The sequence below is a fragment of the Hydra vulgaris genome, chromosome 12 (genome assembly GCF_038396675.1).
Source record: "Hydra vulgaris chromosome 12, alternate assembly HydraT2T_AEP".
Taxonomy (NCBI): domain Eukaryota; kingdom Metazoa; phylum Cnidaria; class Hydrozoa; order Anthoathecata; family Hydridae; genus Hydra; species Hydra vulgaris.
The window spans coordinates 79227434-79252385 of record NC_088931.1 but is presented as its reverse complement, the minus strand read 5'-3'; the positions used below and the strand labels follow the sequence as shown (position 1 = coordinate 79252385).

At 28.6% G+C, this 24952-nt stretch overlaps 1 protein-coding gene across 1 annotated transcript; it reads right to left on the bottom strand.

Moving 5' to 3' along the window:
• Nucleotides 1-12041: 12041 nt before the first annotated feature.
• On the bottom strand, nucleotides 12042-24328 carry LOC136088384 (leucine-rich repeat-containing protein 51-like). The gene is made up of 4 exons (XM_065812091.1): nucleotides 24232-24328; nucleotides 22195-22250; nucleotides 13000-13170; nucleotides 12042-12294 (listed from the first exon to the last, which is right to left on the bottom strand). Exons 1-4 carry the CDS (start codon nucleotides 24326-24328, stop codon nucleotides 12211-12213), a joined length of 408 nt encoding a protein of 135 aa, XP_065668163.1. The 3' UTR covers nucleotides 12042-12210.
• Nucleotides 24329-24952: the final 624 nt, after the last annotated feature.

Here is a 24952-nt window from a genome sequence, read left to right as displayed (position 1 = left end):
ACCAAAATTCAAAATACATCACAATGCTTAGTGATAGTTATAGATGGTTCATCCTCTGACCTGAAAAAAAGTTTTAAAAACAAAAAATGTTTTATAATATTATTTTAATTAGCTTGCCTCTTGGCTTTTTGTTAATGATTAAGATATTAAATTCCATTAATGAAACTATATATTAATCATTGTTAACAATAGACACGACGTGAACGTAAGCCAGACCCGTTTATCAAAAAAATTGCAAGTTCCCCAACTTGCTTTATGTTTTTGCAAGTTCCACTCCTCGCTGTAAATTTTTTTGTGCAAGTTCCAATACTCGCTGAACATATTTTTTTGCAAGTTCCACTACTCACTGTAAAATTTTTTTGCAAGTTCCACTCCTCGCTTAATATTTTTGCAAGTTCCACTACTCGCTGTACATTTGATATATATATATATATATATATATATATATATATATATATATATATATATATATATATATATATATATATTTATATATATATATATATATATATATATATATATATATATATATATATATATATATATATATATATATATATATATATATGCATATATATATCGTCAAAAAATAGTAAAATTAAGTAGGAAGACAATAAAATGCATGTCCAATTTTCAAAAAATAACGGCAACATATTCACATTAGGAAAACATCAACTCACAGGATACAATGTCAGCAACTAGCTGGAATTTTTTCATATAATAATCAACCGCTTCAGAATCATTTTCTTTTCTAGTCCAGTAAGAAATAGTAAAAGCCTTTCTTCGCTTTTTTAAGTTTTTCTACTCTGCTATTATGCAAGACTGTCCTTGCTGTTTCGGAATCATATCATTAATAATAATTATTGATACAGTGTATATTAAATATAGACTATATTATAGTATATATTTAATATATACTATAATATAGTATATATTATAGTATAAATTAAATATATAATATACTATAAATATATTGTATATGTCTAGATTTTTAGACAAATATTAGTATATTACTAATATATGATATAATTTAAATATATAAAAAAGCAATATATTATATTATTATATGTTATAAAGCTTTTAAAAAATATTATAGTATGCTTGGACTCAACAAAAACCATTATTATTGATTTTATATATAATTATTAATGATTTTATATATAAATTATATATAAAATCGTATATTATAAATGCAAATTTATGTAAACACACTCACATGTCCACAAATAACAGTCTTATTTTACTTGAAGAAAAGAAAACAGGCTATAAAAATTAGAAAAATACAAACAACCAACAACAAATAAATATTTTTATTGTAAAATCAAGCAATGAACAACTTCTTAAAAACAAAAATTTATCAGCTTTAATTTGCTTACCGACCTTGCTTGAAAGACCACGTGGAATACTGACCCGCGTAAAGAAAAGCCTAGACTCTACTTTAAAAACGAAAGTGAAACGATACTACTACTATTAATTTAGCGTAATAATATTTAGATTAAAAAAAATTACAAACCCATAAGCAATATAAGCCAATTTTAAAAATGAAAAGATTCGTTTATTAATCAAGAAAAGTATTTAAATCAAAACCGCAAGCTGCAGCTAATTTTTATGTAAAAGGTTAATTTTCTAACGCATCAAGGACTACAGAAAAAGTAAAGAAAAGAGCCTTATCAAATGAAAAAAAAGATTATAAAAAAATGAAGTTAAGACAAATTTTATTGACTTTTTTTACTGTATTGAAGCAACAATAAAACTAAGAAAATTGAAATATAAGTATAGATTGTTTTACTAAAAAGAATATACATAGTTTTTAATTGGTGGAAGTGTGTTTTTTTATAATGATAATTCCAACGATAATGGAGTTCTTCAAAGGGAAGTAAACACGATGATACTTTCATATGGCTGTATGTATTAAAATAAACCATCTCTTAATACCAGGGTTGTTATCTGTCAAATATGTCTGAGACATATTTTCTGCCGACATAAAATATGTCCCACATATTTTCTATGAACATATTTTGACATAACTTTATGTCTGAATTATTTTCTACTGATATAAAAACGTCAGACAAATTTTCTATTGACATATTTTGACATAATTTTTTGTCGGACATATTTGCTGTTTGAAGTTCTTGAAGAAAAAATCAATTTAACAATTTTATTGCGCATTTCAGCTTGATTTAAAGAGTCAAGTAAAAATAGTCTAAAAAATATGTTGCTTTTTTGCTTCATGAAACTTTTATTTTAATTCCTATAAGCAAACATCAGTTGTTTCATAAAGGTCTTTTTCTGCCCTTTTTAGCAATGTATCGTTTGATAGTATTGACTAATATTGACTAGTATTGACGCATCATTTAATAGTATTTGATAGTATTGATTAGTATTGATTAGTATTGGCAATTTCCCTCATAAGAATGTAAAAACTATCTCAAGCTGAGTTTTTATTTCTGAATGTGGTTTTTATTAGTATGAATAAACTTAAAATTATTATTTTGATTAAAATAATAATAAATAAAAAAATTTCAGTTATTTTTAACTAATAGTTGATTCTGAAAAAGATTTTATTTTGAAAAATTGAAATCAAATGATTCTATAAAAAAAACGGTTCACATAATTTAAAAAATTTCGTGCCAAACTAAATTCGTTTAAGCTGAAGAGTTTGAAATATCACGCAAAAATTATATTCAGCTTATTAAATTCATATTAAGAAGACTTACCGGTAATAATTTATAACTATTTACGAATAATATACTTATAGTTATAATAGTTATGATTTATTTAACAATAAAATAATTGACAATTCCTCAAAAGTTTTCATAATGAATAATGGAATCTCAAAAGATTCTATGAAGACAAAATTGAATCTCAAAAGATTCTATTGCAAATTAAGAGACTTTATAGAAAAACAGTTGTTTGACTAAAAGAAAACGCGAATTGTTTTTTAAACAAGTAAACGAGTTTTTTAAACGAGTTTTATTTTATCAATTAAATCCAGATTGTTATTTACCACCATGATAGAGTTTAGGAAATCATTTGAAATGCGAGTACGTAGATGGCTATAAACTAAAGCGAATCCAGAGAAATCACGTTCAACTTTTACGCTGGTGAACGCCTCACCGTAAACTACTAACAAAATTTCATAGAGCCGATCCCATTTTGTTTTTTGATTTTTCTTCCAGTAAACAAGAATGTTGATTTCAACGTCTAATGTAAGACGCGCTTCATTAAGAGCCCATTTTAAAATTAGTTGACAAATATCTTCATTTGATTCATTAGCAATAACTTGACACAGTAGCAATACCTTGCCTTTATCTTCCTCCAGTATATTTAACGAAACGGCGTACTTTTTCAGCTTCAACATCTTCTTAGTCTATTGGAATTATCTCTTCAGAAGTATTTGATGAATATGACGTATGCAATTGTATGGATTCTTCTGTTGATGAAGAATTTGACTGTTCTTGTCGAGTGCAAAGTTTTTGATGGATTTTGATAAACTGTGTGATTCCTCTATTCAACAGTTCTGTATTAAACAGTTGATGACCCGATGTAAAGCAAAGTCTAGGATCCAGAACTAAAGCAGCAATAAATGCTTCACATTTAAAAAAAACTTGTTCTCGTGTATTAATTGCGTTGGTCAGTAACAATTTTAATCCCAAATCACCTGCTGGGACGTCCTCGATTTTTATTTTCATTTGAACCCATCGAACGTAGAATTCACTCATTGATAATTTTGGTGATTGAAAATCCATCATGGCTGAATGTATTGGTAAAAGTGCGTTGAAATAATCATCTATTAAGCTCCATGATGCATCATTTAACTTTAACTTGTTGTGTCTTATCCTTTGATATGATTCTGCGTTGGTATGAAAATCTTTTATCATCAATAAAGTGGAATCCCAACGAGGTGCAATGTCTATACGAGGCTTTTTTAGATTTTTATATGTTTGAATATATGCTACTTTTTTGGATTCAATAGCAACCTTTCTTATATTATTCAATGCATCTTCAAACATTGACTTGACGTCCTTGGCAGCTAGCTGATACACACGTGCGCCACAAAACATGGCTGAACAGAACAATCCAACCAATTTTTCAATGCAAACAGCGTGGGCTTCACTATAATTCCCTTCTTCATTTTCTAAAGCACCAATATCAATTTCCTCGTCTTCGAAATCGTCACCATAAATTTCAAGGATTACTTCCCTTTGATTTTATATTCAAATATTTTGAGAATATTTGAAGCCTTCATCATATTCCTTCCCTGATCTGTGCAAGTTGCATAGAAATCATTAGCACATTTTCCAATTTTTCCAATCATATTTTCCAATTGAGCAGCCAAAATGTCGCCAAACTGTCGAACTTCTTGAGTAATTATGCCTAAGGTTCTGTCAACTATTTCCCCGTCCTTGATATATCTGCAACTAACTCCAAACACGTTTCTTCCCTATCGCGACGCACTATCAAACAACAACGACATAAGAACATTTTCAGTTTCTTCTCTTATTAGCGAAAAAATATTTTCACATGCATGTTGAATGTAGCGTTTCATGATGTGACAATTTAAAAAATTTTAAATTTTTTTAGTGCATTTTTTATTAAAGACATTTGTCCGATTTCATCAGCTGATGCTAAAGACAAGTTACGGCACATCATTAATCGAATCATTTCTCTAATTAATTGATTTACATCAACTTCTTACTTGATTTGTTTTATTAATTGAATTTCATTGTCATTTCGATGCCTTGTAGCTGGGGTCGCTTCAACTAATTCAATTTCGTCGGCTTTTTCTTTGTGTTTTTGAAGAAGGTGATCTTTGAGGCTACTTAATATGCCTTTGTAAAATTTTTTGCACATTTTACATTTTCCTCCTTTTTTTATTAATTTCAAATTGTGTTTTCACTTGTTCATTTAATAAATTATTCTCCATTTTTGACTTTAAATCAGAAGGAAAAACGTAAAAACTAAATCGTAAGGAAAACGAAAAGGAAAATCGTAAGGAAAACGAAAAAAATAATTATTAAAATATATATTTCACTCAAAGCATTTTATGCAAGTTTATGGCAGTTAACTATGCAGTTATAATGCAATTATCAGTTTTTTTAATGTTAAATATAACATAACTATTATAACTATAAGTGTATTATTCGTAATTAGTTATAAATTATTAGAATCAATTGAATTCAATTTTTCATAATAAAACCTATTTCAAGATCAACTGTTAATTAAAAATAACGGAAAATGTTTTTTTTCTATTATTATTTTAATCAAACGAATAATTTTACGTTAAGTCATACTAAAGAAAACCACTTTTAGTAATAAAAACTCAGCTTGAGATGGTTTTTACATTCTTATAAGGGAAATTGTCAATACTAATCAATACCAATCAATACTATCAAATACTATCAAATGATGCGTCAATACTAGTCAATAATAGTCAATACTATCAAACGATAAATTACTAAAAAGGGCAGAAAAAGACCATTATGAAACAACTGATGTTTGCTTATAGGAATTGAAATAAAAGTTTTATGAAGCAAAAAAGCAACAAAGACTATTTTCACTTTACTCTTTAAATCAAGCTGAAATGCGCAATAAAATTGTTAAACTGATTTTTTCTTCAAGAATTTCAAACAGCAAATATGTCCGACATAAAATTATGTCAAAATATGTTCATAGAAAATATGTGGGACATATTTTATGTTGGCGGAAAGTATGTCTAATAATATGTCGAAAGACCTGCCAGACATATTATTTCGTAACAACCCTGCTTAATACCATATATCACTTCTTAAAAAAAAATTTTCTATGATTCTGTGGTAGATAAAATTACAATTGGTTTTTTCTTGAGTAAATAATTAATTTTAGAGCTGTTTTGTTTATGTCACAAAAGAAAATTGTCTTCTATATAAATGCTTGTGGTAAAAAAATACGTGATGTTGTTTTCAAACGAACAAAAAATACAAAATAAATCTTTCCTTTGAATAAAAAAAGTCTGTTTTTATAAAGAAAGTTAAAATAATCTTAACATAAACTAGGGTTGTTTGCCGTAAACAAAAACTTACGAAAATTTCGCATTTTTATCTTCGGTATTTCAAGTTGCTATTGCGGAAGTTGTACTTAGACAAATTCACCTTCCGTAGTGCATTATACGAAAAAAATAAATAATACTAATTCTGTAAAAACCAAACAAATCATTTTGAAAGAATACTTGCGAAACAGTTCCTTAGGGAAGGAGTGTTTCGGAATGTGCGCTTACGGAATAGACTCAAAAGTATTCATTAAACTGTTATAAAAAAAGTCTTATTACTTATTAGTTAAATAAAATAATGTTGTTAAATGATTCTTCAATTGTTTATACATATATATCTGATATACATATATATATGCATATATATATATATATATATATATATATATATATATATATATATATATATATATATATATATATATATATATATATATATATATATATATATATATATATTTATATATATATATATACATACATATGTATATATACATATATATAAATATATATATATTTATATTTATATATATATATATATTTATATATATAAACTATATATATATATATATATATATATATATATATATATATATATATATATATATATATATATATATATATATATATATGTATATATATATATACATATATATATATATATACATATATATTTATATATATAAACATATATAAATATTTATATACATACAGTGACCTAGGAAGGTTAAGAAAGTTAGGATGCAGGGGAGGGGGCCTGAAACAGAAATTTAAGGGGCCTAACGCAGCCAAAATTTAAATAGAAAAAACTGAAACTTTGAGTTTGTTTTAAGGGAAAGGGCAACGCTCCCTCCGCAACATGTCTCTATGCCAGTTTTTATACATGTTTATATTTATCAAGTACCGACTTTGATTAACTTCTACTCGATTGTTTATTGCCTTTGGCTTAGCAGAATTGGAGGTTTACTTTTTATATTCTCATATATAAAAACTTAGTCAAATATTTGGCTCCATCACAAATTTTAATTGAACTTAAAGTGTTGTTTGACCGTTGTCAGCTCTTACTGAATCTTGCAATTAAATTATCACTACCTCTCAAACTAGCTACAGCTCTGAATCTTTCAGCGCTCGTATATTCCTGGTGAGCTTCTATGTTAAAATTTTTTCCAGTCGCAAAGACCCGGGGAAGAGTCGTATTGTACTTACCCGTTTTTTTGCTACAAAATCTCGCAATTAATTTTTTACTTCTCTCCGAAACAGCTAGAGCTTTAAAACTTTCAGCAATTGTGTAGTCCCAATAATTTTGGGATGTTAAAAATCAAAGCATTTTCTCAATGCCAAGGGCAAATGGTACTAGGGATAACAAATGCCCTTCCCACCCTACCACCCTTACTTTTCTATTTATTAAGGAAAACATTTAAGAAAAAATCATTGAAAAAGATGTTTTAAAATTTTTTTTTAAAACATCTTTTTTTGACAGCCGTTTTAAATAGTAGCGACAAACTACTGATGCATGTTTGAAGAGTTTCCAAGGTCATTTTCAAGGTCCATTGTCGGTACACCTTTTACAATCAATAAAATATAGTCCATGGCTGATAAACTACAAACTTTTAGAATTACACCGAATAATTTTAATAGTTAAATTGGTAACCATTGAAATTACCATAGAGCAATCTTCATGCTTGATACCAATTTGTATTGTCTTAATAATAATATAGCCTTATCTAATCTGATAAATAAATGGTTTACTACACAGCATTGTGTGTAATTTTAATGGTGTGGCACAAAGTTGGATTACTTTTGTCTGCTTTGAAACTATTTCTACTAATTGTAAAAATTTAATTTAATCTTTTATAATTTGCTGGTTGTTTTTTGGTGTGTCTAAATTGCATTAAATACAGGGGAAAATTGCAGTTAGATTCACAAGACCATCAAAGCGCGAGTGAACTTCAAATAAAAGCTACCTTTCATATTTTTAAATCAAAAATTTAATCTGAAAAAACTTTCTTACTTATTCTCTGAGGTCAATTTGGTTGTTATCTTGTTTTATAAAGTACAGTGTCTTTAATATAATTGCACGGTTATTGACCCTGGTGGATCAGACATACTTTTTTATAGACAATAATAAAAATTGCTAGATTAAAATGGCAAGCAACATACTCTGGTATGTAATTTACTATTTATCGATTAGTCCAAAAATTGCCAGAAGTGGTCGCAATCATACTGTTGCCACAATTATAGCTGGCCACAACAGCACTTGACCGTAACTAAGTCAAACACAGAGTGTTTGACTTTGTAAGGTCAAGTGCTATTAGGAAAACTGACCCTGAGTTGTAAGAAATTTTTTTAATAAGTGACTGTTAATTAATTTATATTAATGACAATCAGATGAATGACTCTAATTATTTACGTATAGGTAATGGTTCAGTTGTGGCTAACGAGTAGGTAATTGTCCAGTTGTGGCTAACCAGTAGGTAATTGTCCAGTTATGGCTTTTAAAATAAAGACTAAAAAAAATTTTCAATTAAATTCTCTAAAACTAGAACTTTAAAAAAAAAAAATTTAAAAAAGAAAGCTACAAATAAATCATTAACCTTTTTGAGTTACAAATTTCTTTTACAGAGACGTGATATTAAGCATGGATATTAAAAGAGTATAGCAGAGCAAAAACATTTAAATGTTTGTACTAATGTCAAATAAGAATAATTTGATAAAAATTGCGATAATTGGAGCCTGGGAACATAAAAATTCATAAAATTTTTTTATACCTACCCCAAATGAGAGAGCAACGAGTTGATAAAATATATTTTTTTGCTATTTTTAACTAATTATATATTCATTGGTAAACTTTATACAAAATATTATTAGTGTTCAAAAATTATGGCCATATATATAAAGTTTTTAACCCCATCAAATTGTGGATATTGAAAAATAAATTCATCAACTTGTTGCTATTTTTTTGGGACAGGTGTAACTAAAATTTTAGGGCTTATTTGTTAACTGAACCAAAAATCACAATCTTTTGTAAAGCATACTTATTTGGCATAACTATGAGCATATAAATGTTTCGAGTTTGTTTCATGTCTGGCAGTTAGTTATTTCAAACATCAAAAAATGCTGCATCTACTTTTGTCACGCCTTTGCTTCCTCTCATACTTTTACGTTTAATTGCTTGCAATTTAAATGACTAAAATTTCTATTTTTATCTGACCAACGTAAGTTTAACTTTTACTTTTTACTCCTTGAAATATAACCCCTCAGCTTTACTGTCCAATTTTTGCGAGAAGAAACAAATCTAGCTAATAGATTTTTATAGATTTTTTGCAATTCTTGGTCTCCCAGACTCAAACTAGAAAGTTCTTATAGAAATTTGCTTCCGTTTTGGAAGACAGAATGCAATGTTTTCATATTTTTATTTAAGAAAAAAGAAAGAAAAAAAAAGGCAAAATTAAAACTTCTCTCCTTCAAGTATTCAAAAAATACTTACCCTAAGTAAAAAAAAAGTAATCCTTTAATAAAAGCTTACTTTTTTTTGTTGTCCAACTAGGCTTTGAGGTGTGATGTTTACAATGAAAATACACTAGCATTGTTTGTTTTTATCAAATTTCAAATTTGGAATAAAATAATAATTAAAGTAACCAAAATCATTTAAATATATATATATATATATATATATATATATATATATGTATATATATATATATATATATATATATATACATATATATATATATACAAATATATACATATATATATGTATATATTATATATATACAAATATATATATGTATATATATAAAATATCTATGTATATATATATATATATATAATACATATATATGTATTATATATATATATATATATATATATATATATATATATATATATACATTTTATATATACAATAACATATATATTTTATATATATACATAACTATATATGTATATATATAAAATATATATGTATATATGCATATATAAAATACATGTGTATATATAAATATATATATATATACATATATATATATATATATATATATATATATATATGTATATATATATACAAAAAAATCTTTCAAGAGGCTGTGATGAGAAACGATTTGCCGTAGTAAAGCTTTTATTAAAATTTGGAATACACCAAAACGAAACGAAAGAAATGTCCATGGCCTCACCGCTTTGAAATAAGCAGTTCTCGATGGTCATACTCGAATGGCAGTAATATTACTTGAGGGTGGTGCAGATATTGAAGCTAAAACATCAAATGGCTGGACATGTTTACATATAGCTGCAGCTATTTGAGACTTAGATATGCTAATAACTCTGATTGGGCATTGCGCTGATTTAATTGCTTTAACAAAAAATGAAGAGTTACCCATTGATTTAGCTGCCACAAATATTATAAAATTAAAATTAGCAAAAGAAATGTCTAGAATTGATTATGCGGAGTTAGCGCAATAGTACATGAGAAAGTTAGCAGCTCAAGAAATGATGTTATACGCTTTATCTACAGATACACTTCTTGATATCGCTTGCGATGACAACAACGATAGCAATAATACCTATCCCTATGTATTTCGAAATATTAAATACGAACGTGAAGAAGTTTTTACTGATTGTGAAACAGTTCCTTTCTTTAACAGCAATGACTGTAACGGAAATAAAAATTTTTGGCAAGTTCATCAAGAAAAAAAAAGTCTTTGTTTTCGTCAAGTGGATATGTATCTGAAATGATGTTTGATAAAAACAAAGATAAATTTATTAAAATTGGCGCGAAATCGTGTTCTGTCAACAACTCCCCGATTCATAAAAATGAAGAGCAGCAAGCTTCTTATTGTGATGAATCTGAAATGTATGAAAATAGCGATACTTTAAGAAGAACGGCAAGTATGAGGCCACACTCACAAACACAACAACGTAATCCAAGCAAGCTTGAATTACATATTGATTACACAAATCGTGCTGAAGACGACAAAGATGACCCAGAAATAAGTCCAGCTAGTCTAGAAACAAGTTTATTAATTTTAAAACCAGAAGAAAGCTGCAACAATCGTGGCTCAAATAATCAAATTTGAAACGTGCGATTTGATAACTTTGATAATGCCAATGAGTTTTGCAATTGTCCAAATTGCAAAATAATGGGATATGCTTTTTCTCCAGACATTCGAGTTACGGGACGAAAATTAGTTCAAGTTCAAGAAACAGCAGTTAATAGAGATGAGTTCTCTAGATTTAGTTATTCTTTTAATAATGGTAGAGCTACAGGTACCTTAGTTCTCAATACTACCCGGCGACAACTACAAACACGTATGGTAACTACGGAAATCACGAAAAGCCAAGGAAACGAAGAAATAAGTTACTATCAGGAATTAAATCAAATTTTAAGGAAAGCATCAAAGTTCAATTAGGTAGCGCTGAACCAATTGTTAACGACGCAGGAATCCTTTTTTCTGTGTTGTTAATAGATCGAAACAAATCAAAATCTATTAGACAAAAACAATCGGTACGATAAAGTAATTCATTTTCAGACAAATCATCCCATAAAGAAAACTATAACAAAGAATTCATGCTATTTTCACACGAGCATGTAGTTCGCGCTCCAAGTTATCAGTGTGATATACTTAATTCATCTAAATTTCCATTAACAACAGAAAGCACAGTCCGATGCGAATTTAACGGTGTACAGACTATTTTAATAATAATGAAGTTGAAGAAAGTGTGTTTGATTTGCAATCATCTTTGCGCGACGACCGTATAAACATTATAATGTCAGAAGACCAAGAGAACAAGCTTAGCATTAGTAAAAATGGGCTAAGTATCAATAAAAATGGATTTAGTATAAATAAAAAAGTGTTTGTGTACGAACAAACTTGATTCAAGTACCGATGATTTAATTCTTTAAATGCTTGCAAAAAATATATTCTCCAAAGTTAATAATACAAAATATTTTATATAAAAAATAATATTTTATTTAAAAAAACTCTAAAGTAAAAACTATTATTCTTTTCCGTTTTTTTTTTTGAGCGACAATAAACTCTAGAATTCGCCAGATCAGATTCCGTCACACTACTAAAATCAACGCATATTAAATTCGGCAAGCGAAATAAGACATAATGTCGATAACTGGGATTACAATCTTCAATTGGGTTCCCGTGAAGTATTAAGCTTCTTAAATGCTCTAATGATTAAAGCTTGTCTACTTCAGAAATTTTCTCAATATTATTTCCGTGCAGATACAAAGTTTTTAAGTTTCGGAACTCCAGTACACACTAAATGAGATGTAAACTTTTTTAAATTTGAACCTCATTAATTTATTAAAGGAATGCTTTAAAGTTACGGAAATAAATTCTTCACCAAGTTATTTGAAAAGTACTGGACATAAAGTAACTAACTTAAATGTTCAAAAAGATTGCTTTTATTATATTTTATTTACTTATAAATGCGTTGTCTATTATTAAAAAACAATAAGCACACTTTTTGCTTGTGTGTGTTTTAAATTAATGAAACTTGAACAACAAATTTATTTAAATTCTCATAACATAAACAACGTTGCAAAATACTCCAGTTGTTAAGAGAAGAAAATATTGTCGTAGTTAAGCCTGATTTGTAATAAACAGGAGAGTAATCTACTTTTTATTTTGATCTATAAAATGTTTAATATTATGACTCAGAAGTAAAAATAGTAAGCCTGTTAAAAAGAGGGCATCTAATAACTTTGCAATCAAATGAATAAAGTGTTGGTATTTATCAATAAAGGAAGATTAATAACATGAAGTGACAATAAAATAATTCAGAACATACAGTTTATAATTTTTATGATATAATTTATAATTTTTATTTTTACAAACACAGTGTTAAAATAAGAATACAATAATATATATAATAGCTCAACATGAATATACAGTCATTAATTACACAGTATACATACAAATATACAATATAAAAGAATCCTAAATATGTTAAATAAAAGTTACCTTATCAATATTAGAAATATCATTAAAAGATAGGTCTATCCATTCAATATGATGCAAAGACTCGACTAGTTTACTAACTGTATTTAAAAAATCTTTCCAGTCAATAAGGACATTATTACTCAGACGTATAGCATTTGTTCTCTTTTTTATTATTTCATGACCTTTTGAACCCTAAAGAAAAATATTGGCAAATTTTTATACAATTAATATAATAAAAAATAACATCCAATGAAATAATCCATACGTTTGTAAGATCGAGGAAAATTCATGAACAATGAAAAATACTAATAAAAACGAGATATTTTTGCAATACAGCTGGATCCCTAAAAATGTAAAAACTTGATGCATTGAAAATAAAAACGAAGAATGGAACCTATCCATATAAAGAGAGCTTATAGAAAAAGTTAGCTTGTCAAACTTTATTGAAAACCTTTGATAAGTCAAGAACAATAGCGCTTGCCTCACTGTCTCTATCTCATATACAATAGAACCTTTCTGTTATTATAATCAAAATGGAACTACCTTACTATGCACAGTGGGCCAGGCTGTGACAATATTCAAAATTCTCATATTCTTAAAAAATTTTTTTTAGATACATGTATAGCATCAAAAACTGTTTTTACAAATTAAAGTAGTTTGTTTAGATATTAACAACTAAAAATTCAATAAAAATGTTCAACTTTATTTCTTCACAAATTTTAAAATAATTTTATTTGCGGCGCTTTTTTTAGTAAATTTTGAAATATATTTATAGCTTATTATTTTCTAGCAATAATTACAAAAAATTAACCTAAGTTACCTTTTTTATTCTATTGTTTAAAATGATGTGTAAAAAATCTTTAATACAGTTTTCATAAAGGTATTTATATAACCCAGTACTTTTTGGAACACAAGCGAAAACATCTATGAGTATATACGATAAATGATTAACATGTTTACTTTGAGGTAAAATTAGTTTTGGCTGCTACTTTAAGCACTGCCAAGCTCTTAAGCTGAATACATTTTGAACAACCCCTTACTTTGAGGGGGTTTTAATATTTGATATTGATGTAACTCAAAAATACTGAAAGATTTATTAATGAATTCTAGTAATTTTGATAAAATGAGGATGATAAAAATATGTTATTCTTAAATTTAAATTCCCTTATCCTCCCTTGCACGGAAATAACTAACGTTAGGGTCGTCACTTAAGTTTGGGTTACTAAATTGGGTTATTAAATTATAACTTATTTTTATTTGTTATATTGTTTACATTTTTTTTAGCTGTATAATGAAATATTTTGAAATTACAAATTTATCAGGAATATCAGTTCTCGATACATGAATAGTCTTCTGTACTATATTATCAAAATATATCTAATTTGAATAACTTCATTGTACAAGAGAAAGTCGAGGAGATAAAGGAAAAATTGATGAACTTTTTAAAAATTTTTAAAAAACGTTGAATTGAATGCAGACTAATAGCTGTTAAATTTGAGCATAAGTATAGTGAATTGCTTGACAAAGGATAAATTGATTTTGGAAGAGTGACTAAAGATATTCTTTCCAATTCAGAAAGTCTTGTTACACCATTAAATAATATTATTGGTAGACCAGTTATAGACTTTGATAATTGTTCTTTAAGAACAAAATATAGAAAAATTAGTACAATTACAGAAAGTTGTACAACTAATTAAATAATATTTGCTGCTAAAGTCAAATTAAATAATTATAAAAGGAAAGATGAAGGTGAAATTGTTCATAACATTTTGGAAACAAATAGTAAACCAACAACAATTACTCAGACTGGGGGCTTTAGCACTACGTTAAGATTGTAACTTATCAATACAAAATTTGTATATACCCAACACATAATAACATCAGAGCTGCAAAAGAACTATGCTATCCTAATAACATATTCATTAGTGATTATTCAGCTAATATTCTATTACAAGATCTGGTAAATCATACTTGTAAAAGATTAGTAAAATTTCAGAGAGAAGGATTTTATTGGAGATTTTGTATCTAATTTTGAGGATTTTTTTTCAAAATTTCAATATTTTGAATAAAAAAAGAGGATTTTAGAGGATTTAGAGGTTTTAATTAGGTTTAACATTCATATTTCCGCACTTGTGTGGTTTGGACAGATTTTATAATGTCAAGAATGGATATTTTTAACATTATACTACAATCAAGGAATAAAACTTTACAACATAAATTAATAAAAACAACTCATAAATTTGTGATTAATGAACTTGATCCTTAAGTTCTACCAACTTCACTTTCTAGCATTTCAATTCACTGAGAATACTCTATCAATTGCAGCTCATTTTCATTTGGATTGCTTTATTGTTCTTTTTTTCTGCCGCAAATATCAAAGTTATCTGCATCTTTATCAAGCTCAGTAATAGTTTTTTTCCAAAGTCACAACTTTATTATTTATTTCTTGAAATTCAAAAGCAATTTTAATATCATTTTATTTCCTCATCTTGCTCAATTTAATTTTAGATTTACTGTGAGGTTCAAAGTTTTTTTGTTCCATATAGTTGCAAATTAATTGCTAAGAAAAGGCTTTCCATGTCAAGATTTTCATTTTGTTTTAAGTAAATCCTTGCTAGCCTGAAACAGTAGCCTGACCATAAGATAAAACTAAAACTGTTTGGGATAAACTCCAAAGGGATTTCAAGTTGGATCTGAACCAATGTTCTTTAAACTCTCTGAATAGTTTGTGTTAACCTTAATAACATTTGACAAAAATTTTGAATACTCTTGTTTGACTTTCATTACAGTTTCAAAAGTCCATTTTGAACTGCAATGAAAGTCAAACAAGAAGAATTTCAATGATCTTTTCTTATAAAGCTGTTGGCAACTCAAGTGTTTCCAAAATACTTTGTACTTTGAATGAGATTATTTCTCTATACATTTTTTTCTGTAAAATCCATAAACTAGACAAGAACTGTAAAATACCAGACAGAAGATTGCATAAATGTTTATGGCTCAACCATCCATTTTTTTCAAATTTTGATACCATATTTTATACCAAAGTTAAAATCAACTGACTCCAATAACACTTGATTTAATTCATCGGTAAAGTAACTTTGAGCAGCTTTGTCCTTTCTAAAATATTTTTCTTCAAAAAGCAGCTGCTCAAGTAAGAAAAGGCCCCATTGGATTGTGGATTTGCAGGAAAAAAACATCAAATATTTTATACATATAAAGTAATTTCTTAATGTTTTTTTCTCTTAATGCCTTTTCTCCACTTTGGAAATAGGATGAAGGGTATGGAGACTACATGTCCCAATATAAATAAAAAGATCAAATAAATCTTTATCTCTACTTTCATTTATCAGATTTAAAAACAATAAATTTACATTAGGACCATCAGAAGAAACTTGGAGGACTTTATGATAATCCAAAGAACTTGAACAATTATTATATTTATATTGATGCCACTAGCTGATGCTTTACCTAAACACTCAGAATTTCAATGAGATGTTTTACTCGATTGTTTGTGTCATCCCAAAAGAAAACATGTAGATCCATTTGTTTATTTTTAGAAATTTTGTTATAAATTTTTTTAAATAAGGTGGTGTAATAAAGGACTTCGTTCAATTTTTTTAGCATGATTTCTTTAGCAAAAGAAGTGACACTGTGACACTGTGACACTGTAACTGCATTTTTTTTCCACAGATGAAATGTGAGGAAAATTATCTCTGCATTTAATGTCTGATCGCTTGTTATCATATCAATCAAATTAGTTTGCTTTCGAGTTGTTACTGTTCTAGTGTGTTAGTTACTTTAGATAGCTTTTTTGAAAAATTTTGTCTTACTGCTATCAGATGGCATCTTGACACATGTTTCCTCCCTTTAGCATGCTGTTTTGTATTTTCTATTCTGCTCTTTGCAATGCTGAAAGACTTTGAACATTCTTTCTAAATGCATTTGTTTCATCCTTTTTTTCTCTTTGCAACCAGCACAACTCATCGCCAATGAACTACAAGTCTTGAAATTTACTTATATACTTAGATATTATTTCTATTGTTCTAAACAAAATAAAAAAAGTCTTTATGGTAAATAAAAGAAAATAACTGCATTCAAACCAATTTGTAATATTAGTTAAACTCTCTAATATTTTATGCGAATAAGTAAAAGTCAAAAATGCAACTACTCTAATTAATATAAAAATCTGCTCATCAGAACAATAACAACACTATTTTAAAAATAAAAATAAAAATTGTGAACCTGAAAAAAAAAAAAAGAGTTAAAAGAGGAGATTTGATCACATTTTTTATTTTTTTAGAGAATAGATTTTAGAGATTTTTGAAAAAAGAGGACTTTGGAGAATTTTAAAGGACCTGTGACCACCCTATAGAGCCAGATACAAAATACATATTGAGGAGAAATGAAAATCAATTTATATCATTTGGATAATAAGTCACTATGTCACTCCAGCGTGCTTAATACAAGTTGTAGTGGGAATAAAAGGTATGAAATTGGTACAGCTCTAAAACTAAAATAAATTTAGTTTTAGAGCTGTACCGATATTTGGAGATAAAATAAATTTAGTTTTAGAGCTGTACCAATATTAGGAGATAAAATAAATTTAGTTTTAGAGCTGTACCAATATTACGAGATAAAAAGTTGCAAAGCTACTAGTAGCTAGTAGTTTTTTTTTATATCTTGTTAATTAAAACATACGGATTAAAGTGGTATAATTTTTTTAATCTAATTCTAATTAAATAGCATTTAACTTATTAAAAAACTGATGACTACTTATAAATCTTCTTTAAATAAATTGGACAAAATTTAACGACCACTTTCAAATCTTTAATTTGCACTTATTAAAAATAATAATCCATTATTTTTTTTAACTGTCTTAATTGCTTATTACGTTGGCTATAAAATAAAATGTCGAAACCTGAGTTTCGATATCAAATAAACATTTATTTTTTGAATTGCAATAAGGATATAAAAATATTGCAAAAATGCGTGCAAAGATCGAAGAAAAAGACAGATACGCGGCTCTTGTATTAAACGAAGAAGGCTATAGCATCAGGCAAATAGCAGAAAAGCTCGGAAGGTCTCACTCTTGCATTATTAGCATAATTCAACGATACAAAGAGACCCGGTCAATTAATGATCGTCATAGGACTGGACGCAATAAAATTTCAAATGACCGTGATGTGCGCTCGTTAGTGAAATTAATGAAAGAAAACAGACAAGCATCATCTACAGACTTGTCTACGAAATGGACACTGTCAAATGGTCTGAAAGCAAGCCCTAGAACTGTGCGAAGGGTTCTCCACAATTTAAATTATTTATGGCGTGCTGCTTCAAAAAAACCACGCTTAAATAAAAAGCAAAAATTTGCCAGCAAAGAGTGGTGCAAACTACATAAAAATTGGTCAACAGATCAGTGGAGCCGTGTGGTCTTTAGTGATGAAATGAACGTTGAGGTAGACAACAGAAAAGGTTGCGTAATGTTGCGTAGACTTCCAAGCGAACGGTTTGATGAATCATGCATTTTGAAACGAACAAAACAAGGCAGTGGTTCAATAGGCATTTGGGCCTGTATGAGTGCCTGTGGAGTTGGCGTTTTTCATTTATTCGATGGTAGACTCAACAAAGATAGGTACATCGAAATTTTGGAAAACTCGCTTATTCCTAGCTTTGATTTACGGCAGTTGCAAGATGGATTTATTTTCCAGCAAGATAATGCGCCGTGTCATAAAGCGCATGTTGTTAGCGATTGGTTCAATTCTAATAAAATTCAAGTGCTTCCATGGCCTGCTAAAAGTCCAGACTTGAATCCAATAGAGAATTTATGGTCGTGGCTTGATCACAAGCTTGGTAAAGAACAACTTTACAATATGGAAGATTGGAAATCTTCTGTCTCTCGTCATTCGAAAAATGTGCCTGATGAAGTAATTTGGGCGGCTATTTCGGCGCTGCCAAATTTAAAATTTATGACCTTTTTTTTACTGCAAAAAAAAAATTTTTTCACAATAAAAACCGGTATTTCAGCTAATTTTCTATGGGACAGGGGGTACTCCGCCCATATTTTTTTCCTGGAAATGCCCCGGCAAATTGCAAACCTGATAATACTTTAAACAACATACATGCTCAATCTATCTACCCTCCTAGTATACAAAAAAAAACTACCTCAAAATTTTGAACTGAGATTGTCCAGAAATTCAGCAGCGAAGAAATTTGTATCTGTTTATAATGAAGTACTACGAAATTCTGTTTATAAACATAATTTATCTTACCAACCTAACCTAAAACAACAACAAAAGGAAAACCGTACACCCAAAATAATCCGGTACAACTCTCCTTTTAGTATAAACGTCACCACAAATATAGGAATATGCTTTTTAAACTTGATTGCCAAACAGTTCCAATTGACAGTAAACTACATAAAATTTTCAATATGAAAACTGTAAAAATTAGCTGCAGTTGCATGCCGAACATGAAATTAGTAATACCAGCCATAATCAATCATCAGCCATATATAATTTAAATCAAGAAATTAAAAAACTCGATTGCCAAACATTTTCCAATTAACAACAAACTAAATTTTCAACAAGAACACTGTAAAAATCAGCTACAGTTGCGTGCCGAACATGAAATCAGTAATAAATTTACACAATAAGCACATCCTAAACAAAAATCTAACCATTAATGAAAATAACTGCAACTACCTTAATGAAAACAATTGTCCTTTACACAATAGCTGCCTGACCAACAACATTGTATACCAAGCAACCAACACTTCGGATAACCCTTCAATAAAAAAATCATACATTGGTATTAGTGTAACTCCTTTTAAACTGAGATATGCCAACCATTTAAAATCATTTAATATACCTAAATATAAAAATGATACAGAGCTGTCAAAGGAGGTTTGGAACTTATAAGATAATAATAAAAATCATGTCGTTAGTTGGAAAATAATTAGAAGATGCCAAGTGTATAACCTGACAACAAAATCGTGCAAATTATGCCTTAAAGAAAAGTATGAAATTATTTCAAACAATGACAACAGTTTATTAGATAAGAAAACTAAAATTATATCAAAATATCGGCATAGAAATAAATTCCTTCTTTGTCACACAGCGTAAAGGTAAACTTCATGCAATCGATTTTTTGACGTCAGATCCCATTACATTGCTTAATTTGTATTTTTAACGGTTTTTTCCATGCTTTATATAAGGTTACTTTTTTTATATATATATGTTTGTGTGCCACAAAATTTGAAATCAATTTTTGAAAGCTTTTTTCTCAACCAATTTTGCTCAAATTTTGCACACTTAATCATTTTCGATGACAATACAAGGAAATGGAAAAATTTGACCAAAAAAAGTTAATTAAGTTAACAAAAATTTAATTTGTATTTCCCCATAAGAACACTGAATTAATAAAAAAAAAATTTAAAAACGAAACAGTAATTTTTCCTTCTACAAAAGATAACAAAAAAAGAATTTCTAGGCCCAATAGAATTCTGCTTGCATAAAAGTAATGCATGGATTTGAAAAAAGAATTTTTTTTTGATTTACTTAGTTAATTTCTTGATTTAAAAAATATTTGACTGATGATTGCCGCCAGAGATGAAACTCTGAGTACCAACAAAAAATTGTATAATTTTCATTTTAATACTAACTAAATAAATACATATATATATGTATATATATGATATAAATATATATATTCAGAGATATTGCGCTATATGTTAGAATGTGCAAACTTGCACGTTTTAACATTCAGTGCAATATCTTTCTGACCAACTAGAAATACCTGCTGTCTGTCGCACTAGAGACACTTTACGACCAAACAGAGACTCCTGCAGCTGAAACCAGATTTACACAGGGCACAGGTCCCTAGAAGACAGTGTTATTAGGGAGCCAAGACTCTGTGTTTTGCCTACTTAAAGGTTTATTTACCACTTAGCCAAAGCCAAACAGCGCCAACCTAATGGTTTATCTTTATTTAACATCCGGAGTGGATGGATTGCTTTTAGATTTCTGGATGTAGACGGAGACAACGATAAAATGACTACGTCAAGAGCCTCTTATCGACTGTCATTGTTACGATCTTATGCTGTTTCTGCTTTCTAACAACACTTAACCAAGTTAAAGGTGGTCCGGAGCCGAAATAAAAACAGATACTACACTTGATCTTAGCCGTTAGGCTGAGAAGCAATGCTAGAATGTGCAAACTATACATTTAGTCAGCTACAACTAACTAATGTATTTGATTTAAGTATTAAAACATAAGAACAGTTGACATTTTATATACATTTTTATTTGTAGGTTTACAAAACCTGGTGAAGTATCATGCTTGTATTATTGGCCAAAAAAATGTAATGTAACATAATAAAATCTAGATATGAGACGTAGTTAAAATACGTCTCAAATATAGATTTGGCAGTTTGCACTTTTTAAAAGTTACACTTTATAAGTTTAAAAAAGGTAATTAAGATGTAATTTGCGATCTGAAACTTTAGTTTTTTTGTGACAAATTAGTTGAAAAAAATAATCAACTAAATAAGACGAATCTATTTTACAATATAAATAAACAATGATAATTAGCAGAAAATGATAATTATTAATTATTAAGACAATGATAATTATTTAAAAAAAAAAAATTATTTACAAATGTCTCGACAAACGCATTGTTAAATACTGTAACTCATTAATGAGTAGGAGTTAGCCCAAACATAGGAGAGTGGATTCAATGAGTAAAGAGGAATCTGAAAATAAAACGACTTTAGATTGCTACCTACTCACAGGAGGAATAGGGTTATGGCATTTAATAGGAACTTTAATTTTTCAAATACTCTGTAACAATAAGTGGTCTAGCATACGAGAAAAAATGAATAACACTGCAAATCTATATTGCCACAATTTGATATATTATGAAAATGTTATAATAGCCTAATATTTGTTGTGATTTTTATGGGATGAGAAAAGAATGATTCCTTTGCTATAATTTAGAAAATTTTTTATTGTATGTCTAAAAATAGTTTTAAACCTGTTTGTTTTTATTTTAGAAACTTTATAATGTTTAAATAATGCAATTTTGTCAGGACTTCTTCAAAAGCTAATATTTAATCCGAAAAAAAGTGTTGAATAAAAAGTATAATAGAAAAACAGTGGGCATATTATATTGAAAATCTGTATGCATACAAAAAAATTTCCTTTAAAAGAAAAAACTTACTGCAGATGGTTTCATCTTTTTAAAATTGTGATTTCGAGATTCTTCTTCTAAACAATCTAAGAACAGTAACTTTGTATTAATATTACTGCTTATGAATCAAGTAAAGTATTTTTGTAATTAGTAACACAATAGTTAGAATAATTACACAGGTCTGCAAAACTGTTTTTTATGTATTTCTCAGCGCTGATTTCGAAAATGCAAACCATGTTTTTCTATCACATCAAGTTTTCTCACAAAAAAGGGATTATTTTTGGGTAAAATAACAAAGTTCGATTAATTTTTCACATTTTTCAAACGTTATAGAAATTTATTTTATGTATAAATTATCTTCTAAACTATATTTCAAGAACACTTATATTTCTCTTTCAGCTTATAAGTCCTTATTATAACGTTTTTGCGTTCTTTCGTAGCGTTCTTTCGTAGTGTTCTTTTGCGTTCTTTCGTTGCGTTCTTTCGTAGCTTCTTTTATTGCTTTCCGGCTGAGGACTCGTTCAGGATCATCTCTTTTTAACATCCAGCAGTAGTCCGCTATCATGTTGATGTTGCATCTTCCCTGATATCTTTTTTTCGTTACCTTGATGTCTTGGTGAAATCTTTCACCTTGTTCTTCACTTACATCACCAAGGTTTGAAAGCAATCAAGATGTGAATGGAGAAAATGAGCTTTAATGCACATGTTACAGCCCAGCTTCTTAAAGTTGTCGTGCATGTCTGTGACAATGGTCTTGTAGTTTGGATCTTTGTTGTTTCCTTGGAAACCGGTAACAACTAATTTAATGGATGTCCATGCTGCCTTTCTTTTTGTTTCCATTTTGTTCACAAAATTAGAATCTTTCATAAGTTTTCTAATGTCTGGTCCAATAAAGATTCCTTCCTTTAGCTTTGCTTTGGATAAACTAGGAAATTGCCCACAAAGATATTTGAAAGTCTCCCCTTCTTTTGGCAATTTCTTAACAATTTTTTTCATCAGCCCCAACTTAATGTGAAGTGGTTGAAGTAACACCTTTTTGGGATCTATAAGGCTTTTTCTCTCAACATTTTTAACCCCTACTTCTGAGGTTTTTCTCAGTGGCCAAACTTTTTTTATGTAGCGCTGCTTTATGTCTTGACTGTCCCATTCACAGAGAAAGCAAGAGATCTTTTTGTAGTCACTTTGTTGACCAAGCAGCATTGAAATAACTTTTAAATCCTCGCACTACCCACTCACATTTGTGAGTGAGAGAAATCCACTCACATTTGTTGAGTTTGTTTAAAACCAGTTCAAGGATTTTGTAATATTCTTTTAAGTGCACTCAGTGTCCTACTGGTATAGAAGCATATTTATTGCCATTGTACAGGAGTACTGTTTTAAGGCTTTTTTTTTAAGGAATCGATAAAATGTCTCCGCTCATCAGGTGAATACTCTGTTTTAAAATATGCCATAAGTCCAGGAACATCACTGCAAAATACCAGGTCACCAATTGTGTCCATTATTATTAGTTTACTAAATTTTGTATTCATTTTTAGATGTTAGATTCTAGAGACAAGCAACTTCTTCAACAGTGTCGTTAACTAAAGTAAGTCTAACATTCTGTCTCTAATTCATGGGTATGATCTGGTTACTTGTACCCAAAATAAAGCAGAGTTATTTGCATGGAACTTTCCACTAATTTAACAATTGAATCTAATAGCAAATACCGTGTTAATCCAATCTATCACTTTACTTGATTGCAATTTACAGGACAAAATTTTACTAATCGCATTAACACACTAATTAACTTTTGCCAAAATACTTATAAGTTACTATTATAATTAATAACAAAAGCCAATAGTTTTGGCTAAGTGTTGTGTGATAAATTTGTGTATTAATTATTGTACACTGAGTCTTTTTCATTAAACTATTTTTATTTAGTGTTCTTATTCATAGTGCAGTGTTTTCGTCTTAATAAGAATAACATGCTAATTTGGATAACTACTTATTAATAATTGTTTTGGTCTTTTAAGAACATCAAGCACGTTAGTGGAAAAAAATACTATTAAAAAGACAAATGCTACTTACCACCGATTGTAGTAATACACATAAACGTAAAATCTAATAGTTCTTCAAAATGTTGCCGTCTGATCATTTGACTATTCGTCAGAGATTTTTGAGCCATGTTTACATTCTAGTATTTACTATTGAAGGGTGTAGATGTGTAGCGCAAACATAAACATATATTTCTGCCAAAAATTAAATCCAACTTATACAAGAAACCTAGAAAAGTTTCACTTGTCAATTTTATATTCTTATAAGACTAAGAAAGAATTAAAAAAAGTTCAAAGTTAAAGCAACTGCAAAAAACATAGGGTTTAAATAGTCATGGAAACGTATAAAACAAAAATGGCTTCAAATGTGGTACACGTCATAATTTTGTTGATGATATGCAAATGGCCGTGGTACCCGTTTTTATTAATCATTGATATAACTTTGTTGATGATATACGGGCGGCCGTAGCGCTCGTTTTAAGCAACCAAATATAAATTTTATTTATTTTGAGAAAATTCCGTACTTTTGACTTCATTGTCAGGTTACACAGTCAGGTTAACCTGCTGTCAGGTTATGCTGCTATTACCACTGTCAGGATATCTAATTTAAGGTTATCCTGCTACTGGTAACATGAAACCCAGTACAATCTGTTTCATGTCCAGTTGCGTTGTAGGATACGCCTTTTTAGGCAAAGGCTAGGAGATGCCAAATCCAACTTAAAATACCCCCTGCCTTAAGGCTCTTCGATGAGCAA

Bases quoted from the DNA above. Each gene is read 5' to 3' on its own strand.
- LOC136088384 (XM_065812091.1), bottom strand. From the start codon at position 24,328: ATGGCTCAAAAATCTCTGACGAATAGTCAAATGATCAGACGGCAACAT. The intron at 22,251-24,231 runs GTAAGTAGCATT...TACTGTTCTTAG, and splicing joins GTGTATTACTACAATCGGTG to ATTGTTTAGAAGAAGAATCT. The intron at 13,171-22,194 runs GTAAGTTTTTTC...ATTTTTCTTTAG, and splicing joins AAAAGATGAAACCATCTGCA to GGTTCAAAAGGTCATGAAAT.